At 48.4% G+C, this 25938-nt stretch overlaps 1 protein-coding gene across 9 annotated transcripts in view; it reads left to right on the top strand.

Moving 5' to 3' along the window:
* The window catches only part of MBNL3 (muscleblind like splicing regulator 3), a 97586-nt gene that overhangs the window by 32646 nt on the left and 39002 nt on the right, over positions 1-25938 (top strand). For 8 of the 9 annotated variants that reach the window (XR_005830877.1, XR_005830876.1, XM_040613973.1 and 5 more), the window contains exon 2: positions 553-1570. Coding sequence is in view for 6 of the 9 variants with exons in the window: in XM_040613973.1 (XP_040469907.1) it covers positions 1397-1570 (174 nt within the window). In the remaining 3 variants the exon portion in view is untranslated. Of the gene's footprint in view, positions 1-552; positions 1571-4533; positions 4646-25938 lie in introns of those variants that run through there. The other variant, XM_040613974.1, reaches the window with a different exon arrangement.

The following is a 25938-nucleotide window of genomic DNA, read 5'->3' as shown; positions in this document are numbered from 1 at the left end:
CCGGGCTGCCGGTGGAGCAGCTCTGCGGCTGGCGATGGGTTAAATAAAACACCTTAAAAATGCCAGGGGGTGATGGGGGCTGAGCTGCGGCAGCTCCTCCTGCTTTGTATACAAGAAAGCCACCGGCTGCTCTTCCTGCCTGCACGTTTCCTACAGAAAAGGGGGGGGGGGGGGGCTGTTAATGGAGGTGGTGGTGGTGGTGGGAATAAAAAAAAAACAAGCCGAAGAGCGCGATGCCGTTCCCGGGAGGGCGCGGGGTGGGCGCAGCCGGCCGCCGGCGCTGGGCCGGGGCGGTATCCGGGCGGCGGGCGCAACCCCCAGCCTCTGCCAGCCGGGGGCCGCTATGAAACAGGCTCTTTGATTGGTCGGCTGCCCGCGCCTGCTGCTGCAAGGGTGCACGCCATTGGTCGCTTGCTCGCTCCCATGCGCAGCTCGGTGCGGGCAGTGCCCCTGGTGCGGGCAATGGCTGCCGGCGCCGCGCCGCACCGCCGGGGGCTGGGCAGCCGGGCGGCCCTCGGCCCCGCGCTGATTCTGTTTCTCTTTTTCCTGCAGGTTGCTGAAAAGTGCCTTTCCTGAAGCCACCGCTGCTTGGATTTCTGTCTAGGGCTGCCTCTCTCTGCCCCTCGCCCCCCCTCCCCCCTCCCTTTTTAATTCGGCGTTGCTTGCGGTTCGTGCCCTGACGGCAACTCCTCCAGCCTTGCCACCCCTTATTTTTATTTTTATTTTTTTGTTCCCCCATCTACACGCAGTTTGCTCAGCCATTTTTTTTCCTTCCCCCCGAGTATGTAGCAAATACTTAAGAAAGAGGGAAAAAAAAAATCAGACATCCTTTTGCTCGTTTTGATGCTCGCGAACTGTAATTTTTAGAAGCAAGAAACAGAAGGAAAAAAAAAAAAACAAACCAAACCCCCGAAGTTTTCTCCCCAAGGACCGAGACCATTCCACAAACTGAAGTGCTGCCAGCAGCATATGCTTTTTGCAAGAATAATTGAAACCATTAACTGGAGAGCACAGAATTCTTTTGAAAGTCTGCCAGTTATTTGCAAGTAACTTCGGCAGTGGCACAAAATATAACACTTGTATTTTAACTTCTACAATTGCACTTTTAGGAGCTGGCCTCTAATTTGATTTTCAGTTGTTCTGATAAGATTTCTATTTTATGATTGGCTTTATGTTTAATTCTTGTTTAAACAAACACGATTTGACTTAAATGAAAACCTAAGTGCTGATGAATAGGAGTTCTACCAAAGCAACAAGTTAGTTATTTCTTCACGTTTAACTTGAATTCACTTTTTTACCCTTTTTTTAAAAAAAAAGAAGAAAAAAAAAGATCAGCAGTAAATATTGCCCTGAAGAAGGGTGCGATCGCTTGCATTTTAATTTTTCTTTTTTTAATATGGCTGTAAACGTTTCCCTGGTTCGTGATACAAAATGGCTGACGTTAGAAGTGTGTCGAGAGTTTCAGAGAGGTACTTGTTCTCGGTCTGATGCAGAGTGCAAGTTCGCCCATCCGTCACGGAGTTGCCATGTGGAAAATGGTCGAGTTATTGCCTGCTTTGACTCCCTAAAGGTGAGGACTGCCTTAACGCGTGCATTACCTAAGCTCACTTGCTTTTTCCTTCTCTTCCGAACGGCTCAGCGTGCTGGGGTGCGGGATGTGCGGAACAACTGTTTATTGCTCTGTTTCTGCAGGGAGGATGCTGCTGGTGTGGGATGTAGCTCCTGAAATCTGGGCTGTGTCTGGCATCGGGTGCAGTTGCCTGGGTGCCAGGCATCGCAGGGAGAGAGAGGATTTTATCCAGAGTGTTTTCCGGTGGGAGCTCGGGTCTGATATAGCTGTCCTCGAAATGGAGAATGCATGTTATGGGCAGCAAATGAAACTGAAATGAGGAAAGTGGAGAACTGAAACCCGGTGCTTTCATTTGTGTCCAGAGCCCGTTGGCTGCGCATTCGGCACGGGGATCTGAAATGTGCTTTTAATGAGCAGAAATGAAAGCAGCATTTTAAGATAATCAGCTTTATGTGTATTTCCTGGAGACAGAGTTGCAGATGCACTCTAATGCTGTCCTGTAGATGAGGAACAGCCAAAATATTTGGAGAGCCGTACTCCTGGAAAAATGGGTGTTGGGGAGAACGGTTTGTGCAGGGGACACGCAAACATGATGGCTCTGCTAGGCCTGTCCAAGGTACAGCTGAGCCTTTTTGCAGAGCCGATTTTGCAGGCAGTAAGTGGCTCTTGGTTGCTTGTCACTGCTGGATCTCAAGGGGTGACTTTCAAAATTTACCAGATACCCGGGGTTTGAGTCAGGGCAGGGTCTGGGGGACTCCCAGGAGGGGGGGAGGTAAGCATCTCTGTTCAGGGTCACTTCACCATGGTTCTCAGGAAAGGAACATCTGTGCTGCTTTTTTCTTCTTCCTGAAAGTGTGGCTCCTCAAAGTTGTTTTAAATAGGGTTGTAAAAACCTTGAGACATTATGGATAACTGATTGCTTTTGAGAGCTCTTGACATTGTGTTTAATGTTTTGATCAGAGTAATTAACCTGTTTGAGTTTCTGGAAGGGATACGATAAATTTTACAAGCTTAAAAGTTTTTCCTTGAACTTCAACTGTTACTTGAAAAGATTTGAGTTTAGTTTTGTGAACATAATGAGTAACAGAACTGGTGGAATTATGTATGCACAGGTTCAGACTGGGGCTGGATCCAGGCTGACACGGGTTTATCTGTTTTATTACTGTTTGTGGCTTCTTCATATTTTTACTTCTGTTCCCTTTTACCAAGAAGCTCAAGCTTCCTATTTGCATTCGGGTTTGTTCTTTTTAATCTGATTATATGCGATGACGCTTAGTTATACAGTGACTTTCAAATGTTCATTTACATTGCTGGTTTGCTGACAGTGAGAGACAAAAATACTTTTATCAGAGGGAAAAAAAGTCATGCCCTTGAAATTTTGTTAATTGTAGCCAGTGGCAGTGCAGATAATTTGAATGAAGTGATTAATATGTTTACATTTTATAGCATTTATTTGTGAACTGAAAGGAGCTCTGTCTTGCTGTGGTGGGTAGTACTGTGCCCCTTGCAGAACTTGCCTGATGTTTGCAGTGTCGTGGGGAAGTGTTCCCTGTGCAGCACCCGGCTTGGCTCGGCTTGGCTCTGGGCTGTGCTTAGTCTGGTGTCACCCTCTGGGTGATGCTTCCCCCTGTGTGCTGTTTGCGATGCAGTGTCTGCGGCATGCCCAGGCTCTCTGTGCTGGCTCTTCTCTGCACAGCTGGGGCTGTGAGATCTGCAGGACCAAGTCTATGGGCAGCTGGGGTTCAAATCCCACCCACTGGCACGAGCAAACGCTTCTTCTGCTTCAGCAGTGGGGAATGGGATGAAGAACACCGTGTTGAGAAAGCAAAAAAAAAAAAAAAAAAAATTCAAAGGAGTAGTATGATCTCCTACAGCCCAGTGTGTTTCCCATGTAACTGGCTGTGAAATGGTGTTCTTGTTGCAGTTTCCTCTTGACACAGTAGCGGATGCCCAGTGTGTGCTAGTTAAGCGGCCTGAATTTTCCAGGGAAAAGATTTTCCAGATTTTTCAGGCTTAGGAAAGCCTTGTGAACGGCCGACAGTCTGCCTTTGGCAAGTACGCTGGGTAGAGAGGTCAGACTGTGCAGAGCACTTGGCCGCGGGTTGATGGTGGGGTTGTTTCTGCACCCCACCTCTCGGACAAGCGGTGGGTCTCGGAGCACCTCCTTCCTCCAGTCCCACGGGTCCCAGCGCTCTCCCGGGGCAGAGCCCCCGTTCTGCTGTGCCTGGAGAGGTGCAGGCCCCCAGCGCTGCAGCCTCGGTACGTGCGTGTGTGCGTGCACCGTGTGTTTCCCAGCGGAGATAACTGCCCTGGTGACTAAACTCTCCAACAATAGTCTTTCTGTTCTTGGGCCAGAGCTGGGCTTGCAAAGCCCTGTTTGCAGGGGTGTCAAGGGACTCATGATCGTAACGGTGGCCTCCCTCGCTGGTCAGGCGAGAGGTGTTACATTCTCAGGCCTGTTAAGGAGAGGCTTTTCATGCCCATCCTGTGCATGTCTTTGTGCGCTCAGCCGCAGTTTCCCTCTGACAGCTGTTGAACACTGACCCTACCCTCACTCCTGTGGAGGATGGCTGCTTAGCGCTCGTTTCATCTTTTCACGCCCTGCATTAGCAGAACATCTGTGTTGCTTTATTGGAGACAGGATATAGGATGCTTGCAGCTAATAAGTTTTCCCGTTGTCTTGCAGTCACCCAGGGCTTTGTTCAGAGGTTGCTTATCTGCATCCATTGTGCAGTGCTGTTGTTTTTTTCCTCACAGACCTCTTAAGCCTGAACAATGTCTTCACACAGGAACTTCTGATAACCCAGCCTACAATGGTTTCACCTCGCTGGTCAGGTCACGCACAGCATCTATACGTTTACTGCATCTTGCTTTTTCCTTTTTTTTTCCTCTCTCTCTCTTTTTTTTTTTTTTTTTTTTTCTTCTCCCTTCAATCTCATATAGCGGTTCTGCCTTTGTTGCAGTGGTAAGAGCAGCAATGCTTCCAGAAGCAGTCAGACTGCCTCAGTGTGGGTTGTTTCACGGGTGAATGTCTGCTACCTGTAAGCTTGTGAAGAACACACAGGACTCCTGAAGGTAATGGGGGGGCTTCAGTGATGCTCGGGTGGGGTTCACCAGGGCATGCTCTGCAGGAGCGCTGTGTGGTTGTGCAGTGCTTTGGTCATGAAATACTGGGTCTTGATTAGGTTGGAAGTGCAGGGCTGGATCTTGCTGTCCTGAGCTGTGGTTCTTCGAAGGGGGAGTTTGCACATTTGTAGGCAGCAGAAGGAACCTTTCTCAAGCAGATTGATATGAAACTTAAAAATAGTTCCTTGTGAGAAGCTGTTCACAGATTTGAATCAGATGCCAAGGGAGCTCTCACTCTCTACTCGCGCTTCCCTCCTCGTTATTCTGGAAGAAGAGTGTTGTCTGAATTAATTTGTGTGAATGGAAGGCAAGCTGCACTGCTTGGTGGAGGGCAGTCCAGAGGCACAAGAGCCAGCCACCCCCCTTCCAGAAGAGATCATGAGGGCTGCTGGGCGGCAGCCGATGCTCTGTGGTACCTCCTAGGCAGATGCCGTGGCACCTCTGAGTCTCTGAGCAAAGCGGAGAAGCGTGCTGTCATCGCTGAAAACCCAGATGGCCTTTGGGTTCATTCATCAGCTTCCCTCCTGGGCTTGGTGAGCACCAGTCTGCGCGTAGCTGGTGCTTTTTGCAAGGGTCAGGACACTGTTTGCTGGCTCATGGCAGTGCGCACAAAGGCTTGTCGCGGCGCTGTGGTGGGGCTGTCTGCAAGCGCTCATCAAGTCATTAACCTTCCTATTCAGGCTGGATCAGGCAGGCGTGATATGAGGCTGTCTGATTCTTAATTCCCTGGCCAGCAAATTGTTAGTTCAGTTCTTCAGTTTCTAAAGATGTCAGGAAGGAAAAAAGCATCTTCTTTGGTCACTAGAAACACTAATGGAGCAGTAAGCTGGGAGACAGGGCATTAGGAGATAATGACATATAAAAATAAGTACGTGATGCACACCAGGTGTTCACAGAGACTTTAATTTATACTGCACACAGTTTGGGCATCTGCATTATGGACTCATGGGTTGTTTTTTTTTTTTTAAAAAAATATAATTCCAAGCCCAGCTTTGTGCTGTGGGGTGGGGGATTTTTTTGATTCTTTGGAGGTTTCAGAGCAGGAGGTTTTAGGGTTTAATTTGCTTTATGAATGTAGGTGTTTCTGTACAAAAATGAAAGTTTGGAAGATCATTTTGAAAGACAGAAAATAATGTGGTGAAAATTTCAGGGGTATGAATTTTGTCTTTGGGAGGTTTCATTTAAAAAGCATCGTTAAGCTATTGCATGTTTCAAAGCAGTTCTGTGTTTAAAAAAAAAAAGTGCGTTCTGTGAACAGGCATAAAATCAGGAGTTAGAAGTACAGTTTTGTCTAAATTTTCTGTTTTCTAAAAGAAGTGTTATTGTCTGTTAATAGTATTCCAAATCCTTTGGCAATCTTAACAAGTTCACTGTGCTTGGGCAATAAGCATACCATATGATCTTGAAACTAGTGTACCTGCGGCTGTTCCTTACAGTTTTCATGCTAATTTGTACCTGTTTTATGCTGACTTGACTAGAATTATTTCTGACTGTTGCTGGTTTGCAATCAAATCTTTTTTTTTTTTCTTCCCCCCCCCCCCCCCCCCCTTAAATAAACTCCAAACTAGAAACAACTAAAAACACCCACTAAACTTAGCATATGGTTACACTTCTACAGAGGAAGAAGGAAGCAAACAAAGCCATAGAGATATTTTTGGAGACACGCTGACTGCATGTCTCGGTGTAATGGAGATGCAGATAAACCAGATGAGCAGTGTTAAGCCAAGTCACCTTTGTGAGAAACCTTCACTTTTCCATTGGTCATTAAGGCACCTACCTGTGCGGCGACAGCATTTGGTAATGAGAAGTAGATCTGCAGCAGCTTTCTGCTTTGTCTGGATGCCCATGTATTTTATGGCACATCATAAGTGCTTTTTATAACTGCTGAATCAAACATCTGAAAGTGGGGGAAAATGTACTTTTCATTTATAAACAGTTGCTGTTGTATTTCCCTTAAAGGAGAGTGGGACTTCAAGGAGAACAGAGGACCCCATGAAAAAAAAAATATTTAGGCCTGATCCCTTCTTGTCTATGGGTTACAACAAGCTCTGTGTTTTCACAGCTTAATTTAATTGGCACACGTGCTGCATACGCTCTCTGCAATGTCTCCAGAAGTGTTTTGGCACAGCTGTGGGTTGATGACTACTGATGGAGAAGCTCACCTGGCAGTGCCTGTGGCAGAGCATCTCCCAAGCCTGCCCCTGTGTCTGGACTGCAGGTGCTCTCTGTTGGGGTCAGGCTGGTTACTTGGGTGGTGTGTGACCTTCCTGGAGGTGTTCAACTTCCCAGGGAAAGAGATACCTTGTTGCTTTAATCTGCCTAACTGATTTTTGGGTAGGACAGAGGTCTGTGCACAGCATGTTTGATTTATGTAGCATTATCCATGGGTTTCTCTGACATCCCAGTAGTCTCACTTCATTTATCTGTGACTTTTTGACAGCTGAACCATGACAGATGAGCACTGGTGAATCTTGCCATCGTTCAAAAGGTTCCTTCCCTGAGCTGTCCCCTTACTTCTCTGTTGCTGGTTACTGCCTCTGCAGCAGGGGTGGCAGGAAGACAGAGCACCATAGATGCTGAATACGAAATCCAGTGGCTGAGCTGAAGTCCCCTTGGATGTAGCTCTGGGCAGAGGTGCTGGGTGATGAACATGTGTAACTGGAAACAGGCTGGTGTTGACTGGTGACTCTGCTGCAGGGACAGCAAGGGGCAGGAAGGTCTTAAAAATTGCTAGCCATTTTCAAAGATGTAAGGCAGAGTCCTTGGGAGGAATTCTGTGTCTGCGCTTTAAAGCAAGCGGGAGATTTTTGAGGCATGCTGTGGAATAAGAAGAGGTTGGCCCTGTCCTTATCTCTGCTTGGTCTTTCTGCAGCGGAGCAGCCTCCACAGGGAATGCTTCATCTTGACCTTCACATTTCCAAGGATGTGTGCTTTGTAAAACCTGGTGTTGTCCAGGAGTAACGTGGCAAGAAAGGTGAGATGTCCATAGGTTTCCTGGTGCATAGCCTAGTTCTAGTGCTACCCTGGAGGGATGCTTCCCTCTCAGCTCATTGCTGGAAGAGTGGAGGAAGTCCTGGGAGTACTGTGTAGCTCTGATGGAAGCCATGAGAAGTGAGACCCATCCCAACATAGAGGGCTTCTTGGGGGCTCCTGGAGATGTGAGCTGGAGGGGCCACACGGGCAGCACAGAGGTTGCTGCCATCAGTACAGAGGTAGATGTTAAAGAGCCTGTGAGGAACCTTGCAGGGAGTTGTCTGAAAGGAAGCACCCTCCACAGCTTTCAGTGCAACACTTGTAGTAGCAGTAGTTGAATACTCGGAGTTCACGTTTTCTTAATTGATTGGGACAACTTCCTCAAAGTGTTGGCCAGATTGGCCTGCTTAACAGACCTCAGACTCTTACTCATGTGGAGGGTGGATATTAGATGACTTTGGGTATTTGCTTTGCAGTGGGTGCTTTTCCCATCTAAAGTTGTAGGACTGTTGTACAGGCTTGGTCAATATGAACACGTTCATCAACTAGTATCAACAACAGTGAAAGCTGCTGTCCGACATGTTTTCTTGTGGAGAGGAGTATGTCTCTTCCCACCATCTTCTCCCACCTCTGGTGGATCTCTTGCATTGTCCCATGTGTGACTCCTGTGATGGCACAAGACATTGTGACTCTTCCCTGCCCATTGTGTGGCATTGCTGAAGCCAAGCCTGGGAGTGAGAGTCTCCAAGGCAGTGTTCTCACCCTTGTTGTGGTGGCCTTGGCCTGAGGACTATGAAAGCATCGGTGGGGAGGGAGCCTGGTGGGTCTTTGGCACCCATCTTGTGCTGCAAGGTGAAGTCATTGGGACTCTTCTGCCCTCCCATGGATTCCCATAAGCAGAGTGTCACGGCAGCCCTCCTGGAGTGCCTGAGGGGTGGGCAGCCCCTGTGGGGGTGAGCCCAGCGTTTGACTCATCAGGGGGATGCTGACCTTTAGAAGATATTTCTAAGCTGTCTGTGGCAGCGTATGGTCACAGGGTAACACCAGGTCTGGCCTGTAGAAATTGTAGAAATGTCTTCTAAAGGTCTTGTTTCTGAACGTGGAGTGTACCATCTGTGCCCCAGACCTCCTGACCCCATGTATCTCCTGAGGGCTTGCCCGCCTTTGCTGTTACCTGCTGTTTGGAGATGCCAGTCTCATGCCTGGTGCTCCTGGGTCAGGTTCAGGAGGCTGGCAGAGGTGTGGGTAGAGGCTGGCGTGTTGGGAGGCACTCCCGGTACAAGGGGCGAGCACAGGACCACTGTCTTTTTCTTTCTTCCTGCAGATAATGAACTTACTACAGCTTTTTCTGGGGCCTCAGACTTGTGTGCATTTTCCCTTGAACATACTGGCAAGCAGAGCTGCGGCCACAAATTTGTTCTGAGACCGCAGTTTGGAGGCCAGCCTCCTCGGGGAGGCAGGCCAGGCAAATTCAGCAGTGGGGCTCTCCTGCCAACCTTGCATCTCTTCTCTCCTCAGTAGCCAGCCCTGGCAATGCGGTGCCTCCGCTCCTGTCTGCAGCTCCTGTTGCCCTGGTCTTCTCCCTGTGGCGTGAGCAAACCACCATCCCCAAAGGATAGAGCCAGCAGCGTTTACATTATTAATACAGCCAAGAGTAACCTTGGTTTTCTGGTTGGGAAGATGGTGGTAAAGTGCTGACTGCTGCTCACACTTGCCTAAAAAAGCAGGAGAGAAATTCTTTTGGGATGTGACTCTAAACCCTTCTGAGCTGTTGCGTGCGCTTAAGCAGATAGATTTTGAAACCTTTTATGGGCATATTGCAATGTTGCACGGGCCGTGGCATGCCACCTCCTGCTCCTGAAGCTTCCTTTCCTTTAAGGGCAAAGCCCTCCAGACTGAGGTTCCAGTTCTGCAAAACACTTACGCCTGATTTTAAGCACTGTAGAATTCCTGTGGGCAGCAAAGAGCTCCTTGTGCTGAAGTGGGCCGTTGCATCAGGTTTTGAGAGAGGGAAATGGTCTTCTTGGCCGTTCTCCAAAGGGGGAGAACTGCCTGTGGTCATTTCCACTGCCACCTTTGGCTTTCCAGTTTGGGAGTTTCTGTGCACATGCTCAGCACATGCTTGCGGTCCTGCCGAGTCTGCTTGGATCTGCAAGCACAAGCTCCGTGCCTGTGACCCAGTGCAAACGCAATGCAGTACTCGGCAAGCCCCAGGGCTTTCCTTTGCACTGGGAAGAGGGGGATGGAGTGCTGAAGCCCAGCTAGCAAGCTGCAACAATGCTTGCGTTTACCCTTGCATGGCTCTGAGTCAGAAATCGGCCAAGGGAGGATGGAGAGGTGTGTGTTTGTACAGTGAGCTCTGGTACCTCACTGGGTGCCAGGTTGCAAGCCGTGGCACTGCCAGAGCCACCTGGGCAAGGAAGTCGAAGCTTTACATCTTCCAGCCCTGATCTATAGCAGTAGTTAACACCGGGATTCAAACAGATGCCCCAAACCTACAAATCCCTATCCCTGAAGAGAGTTTGGGCCAAAGAGGATCCTTGTAAACATGGAGCCACACTTGGCCGTGGTGTCCTGTCTCGCTGCTGTGTCAGTGAAGCTACCTAGCTACTTCTCTTGCTCATGATTGCTTGAGCCCAGTGAAGCCAGCTGGGGGAAAGGTGGTGGAAGATGCCTTCGAGGAGAACGACTGAACAAGCCTGTGGAGCTGGTGGGTTTCTTAAGCGGTGTAGCATCAGTTTGATGTACCCACTTTGCTGGCAGTAGCTTTTTGCCACTTGATTCACCCATGTGAAGGAGGATTTATGTAATTGTTCAGAAGCTTTAAAACAAATATAAACAAGATGTACCAGGCTTTCTGGAGAGTCCGTGGACTGACATCTCCCACAGAGCATTTAAATAAGTAGCTAGATTTCCAAGTGAGGAGCTGAGGTCTTTGAAAAATCTGCCCCTATAGATATTGTTCTGCTGGCATTAAAGGTAACACTTTGGGGCACTTGCGTGAAGGTTGCCTCAGACAGGCACAGTTTTACTTACGGCTTATTAATATTGTTTTATTGCTCTTCATAAAACAGCAGAGAACCAGGCAGTGACCCCATTGTAGCCTCTCATGCCATGTCTGATGTTGGCCTTTTGATTAGAGGAAAAGCCAAGGATTTGGAAAACCAGCTTTCAAAGCCTTGTGACAATGCAGGATGCTTTAAAGTGTTGTAATGTCAGTCTCTGTGCCTAATTGCACTTTCTGACCTCACAGGAGCAGTACAAAGAAAATGTCTATGAAGGCGGGGGTGGAGCTGGGCTTCTGTAGTAACAAGACTCTGGGTGTTTTAGACAGATGCACTAACTGAGTAAGCATTTCAAACCCTGGCTCCTTCTAAATGAATAGCTATCAAACGTGGTTAGTTCTTCTGTAAGCTTACCTGTCTGTTATGAAAACTCTCTTTCCTGTAATGGCAGTGAAAATATTCAGCTTAACCTCAGCTAACGCGTTAGGATAGTAAAATCTTTCTGCTGCCTGCAAGGTAGGAAGTCCATGGCACAAAACCAATGCTGATCTCTGCTCTCAGGAGCCTTGGCGTTTGACTTCTGACTTCTGGTTAGCGTTTGGTCGTGGGTTTGGGTTTCAGTGATGCGGTTACTCAGTGTCCCCACCGTCAGAGGAGCTGGAAGCCGTGATGGTGGAGCAATGGATTTTTAACCTCTAGCTCTGTCTTTTGACCTCCTCTGCCTGAAGCCAGCGCTCTGTGCTGTGCTGTGCATGCTTGAGCTCTGAGCTGGAAAGCTGGGAGCTGGAGGTGCCTTTCTGCAATGTTTCGCTTAAAGCTGTGGGGAAAGTGCATATTCCTGAGAGGGGACAGTTGGCTTGCTGGGACGTGAGCATGCTCAAACAAGCAGTTCCACAAGTTTGTAGTGAAATGTTATGGCAGATGGCCTGCTTACAGTGTGGGATATTATTAGAACCATGATCAGTGCTAATAAGGTCATTGGCAGTGGGGGAGGAGGTCGATGTCTGACCTTGTTTGGAAGGTGGCAGCCTGTGCTCTGGGGGGGGAAGTTTTTTCTCTTACAGCAGTAGAATGTGGATGTTTAAAACAAGCTACTTTTTGTATTAATCTGGCTGCACTGTAGAAAGACCCGCTGCCCCATCCAGCACGCCTGCAGCAGGGATGCTGGGGATGCTGCTGGCCCACACCCCTTGCTGGGGTAGGTGCACAGAGCACCATTAAAAAGCAGAGACAAATTATCCTTTAATTAACAGTCCCGAGAATGGAAACCAGGAGCAGTTTAGCTAGTCCTGCAGAAAATGGGTATGGTATCACAAGGCATTGTCCAGTCAGATGACTGGTTAGTGGTATGCACCGAGCTTTATCATGCCTCTGAACTTTATCATGCCTCTGAACGTAGTTATCTCAACATACTCTGCATTAGCATAGCATTTACTTTTATCTGGTCTCTCTTACTCTGGTGTCAAAAAAACCCTCCAACTGCTACAGACAGGAATATGGGAGCAGCCGAGTTGCACAGTGATGTCCACAACTGCCCAGCAGTAGTACCCACACCAGGTTCTGACGAGGATTTAAGCCATTAGCCCAGACTGCTGCTGTAAATCTGTGTGTCTCCTTCCTTCTGCTTTGAGAGAGCAGCTCTGGGTGCTTCTTGAGAGAAACCAGCTCACAAACAGAAGGGCAGTTGGGAACGTGCGGAGTGTCTGGCTGGGGTGGAGGAGATGGCCAGGGGCAGCGCTGACATGGCGGAGTTGCAGCCAGCCTGCCTGGGAGCACAGCCGTCATTAGACCGTGCTTTCCTAAGTCCTTATTATCCGCAGGGGCACGGCTGGTGCTGGGAACAGTCACACGGAGATTAGGTCCTTAAAGAGCCCTGCCACAACCAAGCTAAGTTTGAAAACAAAACCTCAGCGTGTAATCCCAACCGTGTTGGCCGATCCCGCCGACCGGCGTTTCTTCCTCTTGCTGTCAGCTCCTGAAAGATCAGAGTGTGAACAAAGCTTGTTTTCCTACCATTAAGTGCTGCTTGATCCCATGTGGTTGGTTCATGCTGCATTGTGCCGCGTGCAGTGCTTGGGCTCTGCTTCTGGGGTCCCTTCCACGTGATGCTGCAGATGCTGAGTGCTGGATGAGTTTGCCAGGAGGAGATGAGAGCCGTGTGGGGTTGGGTGTTTCAGCCCATGCGGTGGTACTTGAGCAGCCAGGGCGGTGGGGAGTTGAAAGCTGGACATGTAGATGACCCTTAAAGGAGGGCTTGGAAGGCCATCCAGATAATGGCAGAGGTGATGGTGTTTGAGGTAGGAAGGAAGACCCTTTCCTCCCAGTGAGGGAATCACGTTTCATAAAACAGCAGATTTCCAAGACGGTTGCCTTTGAAGGGGGGGTGTCATTCCTTCCCAAATGCTGTAGGAGAAGATGTTAAAGATGCTCCTGCTGCTTTCTGCAGGAGCCCTCCCAAATCTTGCTCCCGTGGTGCAAGGTGTGCAGCCTTATTCTAATGCCCTGTTTCTCCTTTCTGCTCTGTTTCCTCCTCCCCTGTGGGCTTATTTGTCCCTGAGCCTTCCTGCAGCATCCCTGTCATTAGGTGTGGTGTCTGCAGAGCCTGAACAAGGCAACGCAGGAAGACTCTTGCCCTCCTCCTCTCCTGTTGCTTCAGCAGTCATTTTTATTTCACGGTGCATCTTGTGCACTTGCAGATGAAGAAGTAATCATCACGCTTACCTCCCCGCAGACTTTGGCTCTCCACTGTGTCAGCTGTGTTGCCTGTAAAGCCTCCCGTGGCGTGCTGCAGGGTGGGAGCTGGAGCAAGGCAAACAGGCTGAGTGACTCAGAGGTGCTTGGAGCAGGAGAGCTCTCAGGGTTGGTAGAAGCAGGACAGGGATGTCTGAAACCTTCACCGAGCTGCAGGAGACAGACTTTTAGGGAAGGAGGTTGGGGGTGACTCCAGGGAGGAGCAGAGTGGCTCCAGGGCACTGTTCCAAGTGACGGGGGAGCTTGGGGATGCAGCAAGGACCCCTACCACCCATCGCTATCTGCTTTATCTGCGTCTGCTGGCTGGCACAGCACAGTGGGGCACGGATTACGCCGCAGCACCCGCATAGCCTCCCTGCCAGCTCTGCATCACACTTCTGTCACTGGAGCCCACTCAGGCTGCTCCTGTGCCGCAGCTGGGGGAGTTGTGGGGGCGGGGGGAGTCCATTGGGGGCTGAGAGGCAAATGGGCAGGATACCTTTTAGCTAGCAATGCGACGGGCAGGCTGTCTGCTGCCAGGAGGCAGGAGCTGAGAAAGCATCAAGGGCATTGCAGCCACAGCTCCGTAGCTGCAGTGGCTGCCATGCAGTCTCGGTGTTGCTGGGGCTTCCCCTAGCCACCTGGGGGTTTTTCCACCGAGTCTGGTGTATTTAGACTGAAAACCCTTCAGGCTGGGACCGTCTCGTTCTGTGTTTGGGTAGTAATCGGAGCAGGACCCTGAGCTGTAGCTTCGATGTGTATTTGTATTCCCACAGCCAAAAATCCCCTGCTGTGGCCTTGTGCGATAAAGCGCAGATTGAGTTAAAAGGATTTCCATTGTTGTTGTTTTGTGTTTCTCTGCGTGGGTTTTTGAAAAGTCCGTGGTAATGTAAAATCATTAGAAGTCTTTACTCGGAATAGAGCTCCCATTAGCTAGGACAGACACAGCACTGAAAATTGTTTTTTGTTGTTGTTGTTTTAATTGTGCTAATTCTTGGAGAATGATTTTACACATCCTTTCAGAGCTCAGCCCATTCAGAGGCAAAGTGTTAGTTAGCACTTTGCTTGAATTTCCTTCTTTCTTTGTATCGGAGGCACTTGCACAGAAGTTTGCACAGGGATTTTCGCAGGGGCCCTATCAGAAGTCCATCTGTCTTGGTTTGAGCAAGTGAGAGCATTTTTTCCAGCCGGGTGTTCGGCTGACGTAGGCACCGGTTGTGCTGCATTCCAGACTTGCTAATGACACTGGTGCTTCTTTGCAGCTACTCCTCTCACATGGCGGAGAGGCTGCAGATGTCCTCAGGAAAGGTCACTCTTCCTTGCGGGAGGGGGAAAAAAAAAATCTCTCCTAGCCCGATCCTGTATGGGTCTATCTCACCTGAAAGCAAATCAGTGTTTGCCTGAACTGACCCATCCCGGCTGTACCCCATCGGGGCAGTGAAAGGTTTTTCCCTTGCTACAGTTTTAGGAAGGGATTGTGCTGTGTCTGTATCTTTTTGTCAGTGGCAGGAGTGAAAATACATGAGGTCAGGTGTCTGCCTGCCCAAGGAAGTCATGTTGTCGAGATTGCTTTCTAATAGAAAACAGCCTTTAAAAGCTAATCCTGGCATTCCTCCTTGTCTACAAAAGGTTGAGCAGTCTGTACTGCACTGGTGAACAGGACAAGGGTAAGCAGCTTGGCGCAGAAGTTGAGGGGCATGAGTTTGGAAAGCAGAGCAAGGTAACACGGGAAGGGCAGACACACACCCCATGCACCCAACCCCCCCCCCCCCAGTGATTCGATCAGTTTTTGTGACTGAAGCCTGAACAAGCAAGCATGTCCACATGGATGTGCTTTAGTTGTTTCTACCTCCCCCTCTCAAACCCCAAAAAACGAACCTGGCAGTTATTAAAAACACGAACTCCAAAAACATAAGCAAATGAAATGAAAGGCCTGATCAGTTCCATTCCTGTTGGTCTGCTGGGACAGATGGATGGATAGACACACATGCATGCACACGCATGACACATTCCTTTCTTTAGCTGTTCTGGCACTTACACCAGTGCCACTTAGAGGAGAATTTAGGTCAGGATTTCTGGCAGGGCAAAAGTTGCATCCCGCTGGAGAAAGTGGATACATCCACCCGGTAAGGCTGTACAACCTTTTCAGTGTCCTGTCCTACAGCTCTTGTTACAGGAGAGGGAGCAGATCTAATCAGTGGCTACATGGAATTAACCTTTCAGTGTCTGAAATCCTGGTTCCTACAAAATGTATTATCAGTTAATCCCCATTCCTGGCACTGCAAGGAGAAAACAGACCGCTCTTGCTAGATTTTGGGGTGTTAGGGCTGTACATCACTGTAGTGACTCTCAATCTCGAGTCTCTAGGTCAGTGTGGGGTACAGGGCGAGCAGAAAGCCTCCTTGTGCAGACTCCCTTGCAGCCTGTGTGTTGATTTATTATTGTTTCCTGGGAAGGGTTTATTACTTGGCTGTGCTCAGTTATGGACAAGAGCACGGGTCTGCTTTGGATGAATGAGGTAGGGAGTGTGAGTCAGCACAGACCCTCACAAGACTGGATAAAAGACTGAGGGAACAGGGGATTGTGAGGATGTAATAAAGACAGGTAGAAAGTTTGCTTTGGCTGAGGCTGTTCTAGCAAATCCATCATACATTAACAGGTTTGCTGATGTTGGCACAGAATTTGGCATCCTGTCCCTTAAGTCTGGCTGCCTGTACAGTACTTGTGACTAGCGCATGTGAACTCTGATTAAATACGTCTCACTGTTTGCAGTTTTAGCCCAGAATGTTATTGCCAAATTGTCCTTTTGCCCACAGAGATGGCAGCGCGTTATCTTTGGCGTTGTGAGCCCATTGTGTTTACCTCCATGGGAAAAGGCCTGTCCTGTTGCCGCTGCAGCACAGCTTGTGTGCTGCTCAGTGGGCTCAACTCCTAACAAACACGCTACCTTAACCTCCCTTTCACTTGAGATGGTAGCAAAGATTGGTCACGTACCTGCTTTCTAGTGCCAGGCGCTGCTTAAAGAGCACTTCTGAAGGTGTTTTTAAAAGGAAAATCCCCTCTGTGACTTAAATGTGCATATGTTACAGGCTGTAATAAACAACATGCTAAAATAGATCAGTCTGCAAAAGCTGACTGAGGTGGAGTGTTTGCCTAGGGCAAGGCAGGCTTTCTTTTTGTTTTGTTTTGTGGGGTTTTTTTTCTTTCTTCCTTTCTCTTCAAGCCTTGCAGCCTCCTAGGTGGACGGCTGTGGTTCAATGTCACTTGGCCTGGATGCCCTTTTTGGAAGCCAGGGCCAACGAGAGATGTGTGGTCCTTGCCTGCTGTGCTTAGCAGGCTGTAAGAGCTCTCTTGAAGGTGCTTTTTGTATCTGTGCCTTTAATCCTTTGACCAGCAGCAAGTTCGTTATACCATGGGTGTGAAATCTGAGGCCTGGCATGGACCAGAAAGATTTGGGGTCCTTGCTTGGAGATGCGTGAGAGCATGTGGAGTCGGTGGCACACAGTCGTCCCTTTTCCTGGTAGTCTGGTAGCTTCTGCGCAAAGCTGGAGCAAAGGGGAGGTGGGATGCTGTGCACAAACCTGCCTGGCACGTGTGGCTAAAACAGGAGCAGAGGGCAAAGCTTGGTCTTTGGTGAACAAAACTGTAGCCAGAGAGGCACTGCTAGGGGAGAAAGTGCCTGGAGGGGTAGGCTTTGGTGTGGAGCCGGGAAGAGACAAATGGGAAGCAGTAAAGGAGCCAAGCAGTGGGACAGAGAAGAGTAGAAGCAGGAGAGGAACTGGGGACATCACTGGGTGATCAGGGTGAAAGACAAGGGGAGCTGGCTTTGCTCTCTGCCTTCCTGCTGTTGGGCAGATCTCAGCCAAGAGCAGAAAGGTGTCCTGTTCCTTGGAGCATGAAACCGTCGTGCTCTGCTGGATGGCTGGAAGGAAATTTTGCAGTGGCGACTGAGGGCATCACCCTCCTGTGTTACATCTGCCTGCTCCCCTGCAATCGCCTCCTTTGGTGGCTTAAGCCAATGCGAAGAGGGACTGTTGTGTCCTGTTCTGGCACAACGGTGGTTCCAGGTGAAGGGTAAAAGGCGAGGGTGGCAGTCCGTGGTGTGCCCCAGCAGGAGTCGGCGGCATGCTTGGCAGGGCTCAGCCAGCATCCTGCCCTGCTCGGGGTGCTGCTGTGTTACTTCCCGGCAGCCCCTCAGTAGCTGAGGCTGAAGCACATCCTGCAGAGTTATTTTTTCTAGACTGAAGATTCTCCCTGGGAATTGTCAGTCCAGATGGAATTAATTTTTTTAAGTAAGTTTTTTCATTATTTTTTGAAAACCAGGAATCTGTTTGTGCCCATTAAGCTGTTGCTTTGAGCAAAGCAACAACACAAACAAAAATTGGGCTAATCCTCAGTTGGTAAATTGTTATATACTGCCAAGTTCTAAAAAAAACCCCAACCACCAAACCCAGCCACCCACAAATCTTTTTATTTGCAGTTTCATTTTGCTTTCTGAAACGCAGCAAGAATGAGGTTTTCTGAGCATGGCTTTGCCCTCCGCAGGACAGGACGGGAGGGTTTGGGTCAGACACTTGGTTATCAATCTCTGCGCTTCCCTGTTTGCCTTCTCCCTTGTGTAAACCCAAGGAGCGAGGCTGCTGGAGGTGGTCATGTGTCCGATATTTGTATTCATGAACACAGTGCTTTAACATTTATTCTCCTGGGCTTTAATGTACTTTGCTTGGTTCTGTCTACGTGTGCTTTGCCTGCTGCAATTGTAATATTCAACAGACACTGTAGGTAGAGGAAGGTCAGAAGCATCAACTTTCCATATGACCTTGACAGGTTCAATCAGCTGGTGAAAGTTGTAGAATTGGATTATGGGATTTGCAATGAAAAAGTGGTTTAAGGGACAAGAGAAACTACACTGAGTATTTTCAAAAGCTGGCCTGGTGTAATAGCAATCGGAAGGGGCAGAACTGAGGGAAGCAAAGGGTGGAAGACATATTAGAAGTTTATTTTGTTTGTTTTTCTGTGGAGTTTTGTGGTGTTTTTTTTAATACAGTACTTGTGCAATATTGTTCCAGAGACTGACATGTGGTTTTGGTTTTTTAAAATTTATTACAGAGGAAAAAAATCAATGACATGCCAGTGTTTCTGTCTTCCAGGTAGAATTGATTTCTTTACCTACAAATAGTCCCACACTGAAACATTCACCCACAGGAATATTAACGTTGCAGGATGTCCCCTGCTTTGTGTCCTGCTCTAAATACATGCAGTGATCCCAGGGCTAAACGTGCTCCTAAATGTGCTCTCTTTGCCGGGCACTAAATGCCTTCATTTGGGATTGTTATCGATCAGTTGCTTGAGCAGGTCGGTGGCCAGGGATCTCTGTAAGAGCTGATTTCTCTTGGAGAGACCTGTGTTTGATACTGTATTAAAGAAACCTATTTTATTGTGCTTTTAACATTCCTGAACCTGGAAGTAGTGGAATAATATTTGGAAGACATTAAAAATGATCAGTTCAGAACACTAAATTGATGATACTTCTATTCTGTTTTAACCTAATTTCAAATATGTGGTGGTAACAGCCTGATAAGTTCACAAAACATAGCCTCATCAAAATGTGTTGGTGGATTCAAAAGAAAAGAGCTCGATGAAGTCTTTATTCCCCTCTTTTGTGGAGTGAGATTGCTGTTCGTTGCAAGTAGTAATCTCTCAGATAAACACGGTTTTCTGCTCTATGGCTCTACAGCTCATAAAAAATACAGTTTGACAGCGCTGTACTCTTTTAATACATACTTCTTGGACTTGGTAAACACTGTCCATTGCTTGGAGCAAGCAAAAACATTCCACAAACCAAAAACATTAAAATCAATACACGTTTTTCATTGAGCATAACAGAGCATACCATTGGCCTGAATGAAGAAAGCTTGGCAGGAGAACAGAGCTGGAAAGAGTTGTCAAGATGTAAAAATATAATGAAGGAGCTACAGGGCTTTTCCCCAACAAAATAACTGCTCCGAGTTTGTAAGAACCTTCAAGTATAACAAACAGCTTGGAATGAAAATCCTGCGTGAAAGCAGGAGGACAGCCACGACCTCTTTGTGCTGTCCTGGGGAAATTCAGCAGAACATTGCTGTATTCAGCAATGTGCAAAAGTAAAACTTCACTCACAGCAGCTCTCGGCTTCCCTAATTGCCAGGTGAATGAGGATTTGGGAGTTTAGGCTGGTGCCTGTGGCTGCTTAGAATCTACTGGAATACGGTAGTTGCATGTGCCCCCCCCCCCCCCCCCCCCCCCATTTCTAATTAAAAGTTAAAAAAAAAAATGCTGGGGTGATGGTACTTGTTTAAATACTTGAGCTCCATGCTAACGAGCCATCTTTTCTGTCTGGAGCTGGATTTGCCTGCAGAGTTCAGTGGTTTGAAGTTATTGGCAGTAGCTGTGAGTAGCTGTCACTGGTTAAGGTGATACCAAAAAGGGACATGAGGATGTAGAAACGCTGCTGTTTCTGCTTTGTTTTTCTCTTCTGCTCTGGTTTGAGCTGTGTAACAAAAACAAGCTTGACAAACGTTTTGAGGCTGCAGACTTTGTAAGAGAGTCCTAGATAAGCTTGTCTGAATCCCAGCAGCGTGCATCTGATCTTGAGAAACCCCCTGCCCAAGTGCTTTGCAGTTTTACACCCACTGTTTGAAAGGACTGGCATCTACAGTAGGTTTTGTCCACACTGTGCATCTCTTTGTTCCTAGCATTTGCATCTGATGGCTGTCTCTTACCCTGGTGCGAGGGAAGCAATGTTATCTGCTCAGTATACTTTTTTTTAATATATCTATACTGGTGAAATTGTTCAGCTGCTGAACAGTGCCACACGATGGGAAATGTGTCTCCTGCTTGGGCAGAGTGCTGCTGCTTCTCATGTAATGCCTGTTGATGGTGACCACGCCAGTTGTACAATAGGTAGGTGGCCAAAGCCCTGTCAGCTGTCCTCGTTGCCACAGCAGGTGTGCGTCTGGTGGCAAGGGGCAGCTTGTCTTCCAGTCCTGTGGTGGAGGAGAAGCCTTCAGCACAGTGTATGCAAGGGCACAGCCTCTCCAGCCCCGGTTTGTGAGGCTTGGCTTTCGTAGACAAAGGCCGGAATGACAAAGAGATGGAGGTGTTACAGGTCTCTAGCAGTGTTTGTTCAGCGGTCCCCTCAGCTGGCTGTTGGCAGCTTTTTTCCGAAATTTGAATACATTTGCAAAAATGATGCTGACGTTTTTCTTCCTCCTGCCCTTCCTTCCATCTCCCTGCAAAGCAGAAATACCCTAGTAGAGCAGTCACACGAGTGAGACGTGGAGGCTGAACAGCAGCACCAGTGTCCCACAGCCAGGGATTTTTGTGTGTGCTTCCCATTCCTTCTACATTTTTGTAACTCACTGCACATGAAGTGAGTTAGACCCTATCTGGACTGAAGCGGCTGTGTTGGACCTGCTTCTTAAAGTTGCAGAGGAGCGTAACTTTTTTTTTTTTTTTTTTTTTTTTTTTTTTAAGCCCAAGCACCTACAGTTACTTGTTTACGAGGTTGGCCTCCTTGGACTCTGCCTCACAGCTGTAGGGAGAGGAGAACTGAGCAGACTGGGACCGTGCAAAATGCACCGGCCTCACTTCAGCGGTGCAAACACGGTGCATCTGCTTGGTTTGCTCTGAGGGCTTGCTAGCTGCTTTGCACTTGCACGTGCCACTGAGCTTTGCTTTGAGCTCTCGGTTCAAAAGGACCCCAAACTCTTGTCATAGCTGCCGAATGTCACCTGCTTTCATTTGAAATCATGCAAAACATGAAGGTTTACTTATTTCAGTCAAAATCAAGTCTAGGCTTGCTCAAAAAGGGCTTGACCTGACATTCATTGAAGCCATGAAATTCAGTCGCTGTTTCAGCGACAAGCTGGGGCTGCCTTGAGAGTGCTGGGAGCATTGGTAGCCCTGGGAGCTTGTGACAGATATTCAGGTTTTTCCAGTGAAGCTGTGTGGAAAGGCAGGTCTGACTCTTGTCCTCTGTACCTTGACAAAAGACATGTCCCTGTTCGCCTGAGCAGTCCTGGGTCAGAGCTGACATGCTGCTGCCGCAGTTCAGAGCATCATTCAGAACAGCATAAAATTTAAAGAGGTTTCTCAAGTGACTGCAGGGGAGCAGAGTTGGGCCAAAATAACACCTGAAGTGTTTTTAGCAGTTTTCTTTTAATCTGTGCAGGCTCAGGGAAGTGGCTCTTTGGACCCAGAGCTTGGAAGTTCAAAGAAGTTAGGCAAAGCTCATCCTGGAGATGTCACAAAACTGTGGTTTGTGCTTTTTATGGGCTGTTTGAATCCTGTTTCCAGAAAATTAGGTATTCATGAACCATACTCATTCCTAACTAGAACATGCATTTCACAGGGTCTATATCATCCATACCTGGAAGCTACCAGATTAACCTTAACTGTAACATTTTTATCCACATATATTGAAATTGAAACTTCTGCGTGATAGGAAGTCTACATTGCTTCCCTTCCCTTCGAGGCTGATTGCCATCTGGTAATGCTAACTGGAAGATCGTTTTGCTTTTTCTTTTCGGCTATGATCTGTTCACAGCAGGATCCATACCATAGCAGCAGTCTTTGGGCTCTCTGTAAATGGGTGTTAACACCTGCATTTGAAAAATGCCAGCAGCTAGCTGTGCCATATTTTTTTTTATTGCTGTTACAAGTAACTTCAAACCACCAGCTTCTTTGTACCCAATGTTGTGTACAAACACATGCTTGGTAGCAAGTAGTAGTGATGGCGCAGGAGGGGTGCAGAGCACTACTAACTCTCCAGCATCCCTGCAAGTGTCCAGAGAGGAGGAGACAAAGGAGAACTGGAAAGCCTTTCAGAGAGATACAGAGGATGGAGTGCTGGCATTAGATTTGGGAGTCTGACGTGGCACAAATCAGTTTCCAAACAAGACTGGGAACAAAGCTTAGGAGAAACATCTATGTGACAACCCACAACAGCTTGAACTGAGATCAGTGGCAGTCTGGAAGGATGTGCTTGGCAAGTCTGTTCAGTTTTGTTTTGTTCTGGTGACTCAAATGATGGAATAGAGAGAGTATGCTTGTTAGATTGGTGGAGTGCTCTGAGCTGGGAGGAGTTACAGATGCTAGAGAACCAGATGTGGAGTTGCAGATAGTCTTGACAGGTTGGAAAAATAGTCCATTAAAAAGGGGTGTGAGTTCAGTAAAAGCAGTATGAAATACTGCGTTTAAGTGAATCAGCTGCATGATACAGGGTGCGGCATAGCTGGGTAGGCAGTCGCTCTAGAAAAGGCTTGTTGAGAGCGAATCAAAAATGTTACACAGTTGGGAGGAAAGAAAACGTCATACAGGGACGCATAAGCAGCAGTGTTCTCTGCAGGACATGTGATCTTTGTACCTGCGCAGTACTAGTAAGGGGTTAGCTGGAGCGCAGCGCCCTGTGCGTGCGCAAACGTCAGCAGGGGCACAGGCTGTCTGCGGGGGCACAGCCTGTCGGGGGGAGCAGCTTCATGAAAGGCTTGGAGACCATGCTTATGACATTGAAAGAGCATGGTCTGCATAGTCTAGAGCAGAGAGGTTTGAGGAAGGGGGATAGATGTGACTGCAGCCTTTAAGTATGGGCCCTTCCTCAAAGAGGAAGGGAATAATTCTTGTTCTGGCCCTCAAGGGTAAGAGATGTTTTAGGCTTCAGTTGCAGGAGGAGCAAAACTGCGGCTGAGGATCAGCTGCAGGGACTGTGACGTGTTGGAGTCCCTTGTCTGGAAAATACACAAGTAATAGGTGCAAAGAACGTAGATGAAGTTGATCTGTGTAGGCCTGGGGGTGATGTGTCACTTCTCTACATCCTTCTGGATGTGTTTTTTAGGATCCTTGTAGGTGGGCTAACAACCTTCCACGAGAACACATTCAAGGAGTGCTTTGTACATAACTGCGCTTTAAAATCTCTCTGTAAAAGTAAGTTACTCCAGCACTGCGAGGAGGAAAGTATTGCTATTAAGCAGAAGTTATCTGATGTACTGTGCCGGGGTCAATGTTCAAGGGAGGTTGCAAGGTTGTACTTCTCACTGACTCAGTTGGCAGCGTAACTTTTAACATTTCATTAGCCTGTAGAAAGGAATTGCAGATAAGGTACGTACAGAGCTAGGCTTTGAACTGCAGCGAGTGACAGCTCGGCTGCTTGAACACCTATCTGTGAGATGTAACACTAACGATCAGGCTGACTTGTTGGCTCCAGCCTCCTTTGTTTTTCAGTTGAAAACATGCTATTTCCATGCTATTTGATGTTTGCTGAGCAGAAGGTGTGTGCTTTAGCAGTGACGATGGACAGCCATTTCCCTTCCTCCCTCCAGCGCAGCACTCCACCTGTGCAGAAGGAGGAGTGGGATGTAGCATTGGAGATGGCAGGATGAGCCACACGATCCATCCAGCATGTTAGTTGCTCAGCTCAGGGACAAACCATAGCGAGCACGAAGTACTTGAGTTGCAGTGGTGGACGGACAGTGTTCTCAACACCCGTGATCTGCTTTCCTGGAAGGGTAACTCTGAAGCTGCAAGTCCCTCTAGGGTGGGTGAAGGACTTGGGGCTTGGGCATTGCCAGATACAAGTCTGCTTCCCAGTATTTCTTCTTCAAGAGAGACAGCAGTAGGGTAGACCTGGAGCAGCACGTGCTGCCCGGTACATGTTGTTAGCTGTGCTGCATGGACACAGGGATGAAGCCAGAGCTCCCCGCTTTCTGCCTCCCGCCTGGTGGTCTCTGCTTGCCCTTCACACGGTGGCTGAGCTTGCATTGCACGTGTGAAAGCCATGCAAGGCTCTGGCAGGAGTGAGGATTCCCAGCCAGGAGAAGGCCTCTGCATGCGTGTGCTGAGTGGGATGGAAAGCAGAGAGCGTTTCGTGCCTCAGCGCTGGAACGACAGGCACTGAGTAAGCAGGGCCAGCGCATCTCTCTGAATGTGCCTCCCTGCTGAGTTCCTCTTGGGGGGGTGGAAATCTGCTGTTTCATGCAGGGAAAAGTTATGTAGACAAGCTGTGTTTTGGTGCCTGGTTTTGTGCAAAACATGGAAATCCTTTCCTGCCTGGTCTCTTTTCATTCTTTTTGCTGTCAGTCATTGCACGTCATCAGTGTCTGTGGAAGACAGCACAGTCAGGGCACAAGCCTACTGCAGCCTCAAGTGTGTGAAAAGCAACATTCGCTTAAAGATTTTCACATGAGAACTACTGGTGATTGACAGGACATACAGTGCAGTCATTAAAACCAGAAACGTGTCTTCTCTGGAACCCCTCACTGGTGTCCAGGATTAAAGAGACCGTAACAAACTGCATTACTGGTGTAGACATGAGCAAGCCTTGGGTTTGTGCTGGAAGCCTTGTTTCTGCAGCACAGCGCAGCTCGCTTCAGCAGCCAGCGAGAAGAGAATTTGTGGAGGATGCTTAGGGGAGGTTCATCCAGCCTGATGCAGTACCCAGCAGGCTCTTATTTGCATCCCTCCAAGCTAGGATGCAGATGAAAAGGTGCAGCCCAGCAGATTCCAAATGTCCAGGTGTCATGCAGGTTTTTCTTCTGGATTTGAGTGTGCTGCCATCAGTGCTGCACTCGGAACAGCTGGCTTTGCTGCACTGCAAGCTGCTGTCATGTTAGCTAGTGTCAGATGCCAGCCATTTACAGTATGCACCATCACAGCATGACTTAAGTTGGCAACACAGAGTCAATCACATGCCAGCAGCCTACTGTAAGAGTGGGGGGAGTGTGTGGGAAGAAAGGGGGAGAAGATACTCCTATAAAATTTGTTAATGATTTATTTTTAATACCCGTTTTTCAAGCCTAGGAAGTGCAGTCCATATGCTTTTCCCTCCTGGCTGTAGTTGGCAAAGCAGCTGATGAATATGGTCTTTCAGACTCCTTCCATTTTGCAAGGAGCCAGAAAATACCGCTATATTTAGCACGTTACCAAGGCCAGCAGCAGAGTCTGTTGCTGGGTGGTGATTCCCTGGCTGCAGGCTTGTGTGCCACCTGGGACAGGGTGGAAATGCGCCTTCCCTGGGGTCAGTGCTCATGCTAAAGTAACAGCAACAAACTCCTCCAGTTACAACAGGATGGCTGCGCTGGTTCCAGCAGGCTCAGCATGCCACTCGCTGACACAGGTTAGTAGTCTCTGAGCACCATCAGTGCTCCTTCCCGAGACATGCAGCAGCCTCCTCCGGGTGCTAGGATGGCGATTTTTAGTGCAGCACTCGGTTTGTAGAGTGCCTCAGCAGGTCTTTGCGGGACACTGGGACTGTCCTGTGCCCCGTGCTGAGCGTTCGGTGTGCTGGAGCCACGGCTGGTCACTGCAGCAAAACTGCGCCTTATAGCATAAAGATGCTCATCTGAAACATAGGGGCCTGATTCCTGTTGTATTTTCTCATCTTGTATTCCTAGGCCACCCAGATATAAAATGGAGTTGTCCCTATTTGTCCCCAGCCCAGTATCCACACAGCAGATTTGCTACCAGTCCCCTGTTGTTTTCCCTGCTGTGTTGCAGCTG

Source organism: Falco naumanni, chromosome 14 (genome assembly GCF_017639655.2).
Source record: "Falco naumanni isolate bFalNau1 chromosome 14, bFalNau1.pat, whole genome shotgun sequence".
Taxonomy (NCBI): domain Eukaryota; kingdom Metazoa; phylum Chordata; class Aves; order Falconiformes; family Falconidae; genus Falco; species Falco naumanni.
Note: the sequence above shows the minus strand (reverse complement) of the source record. Positions and strands in the feature narration are given on the sequence as shown.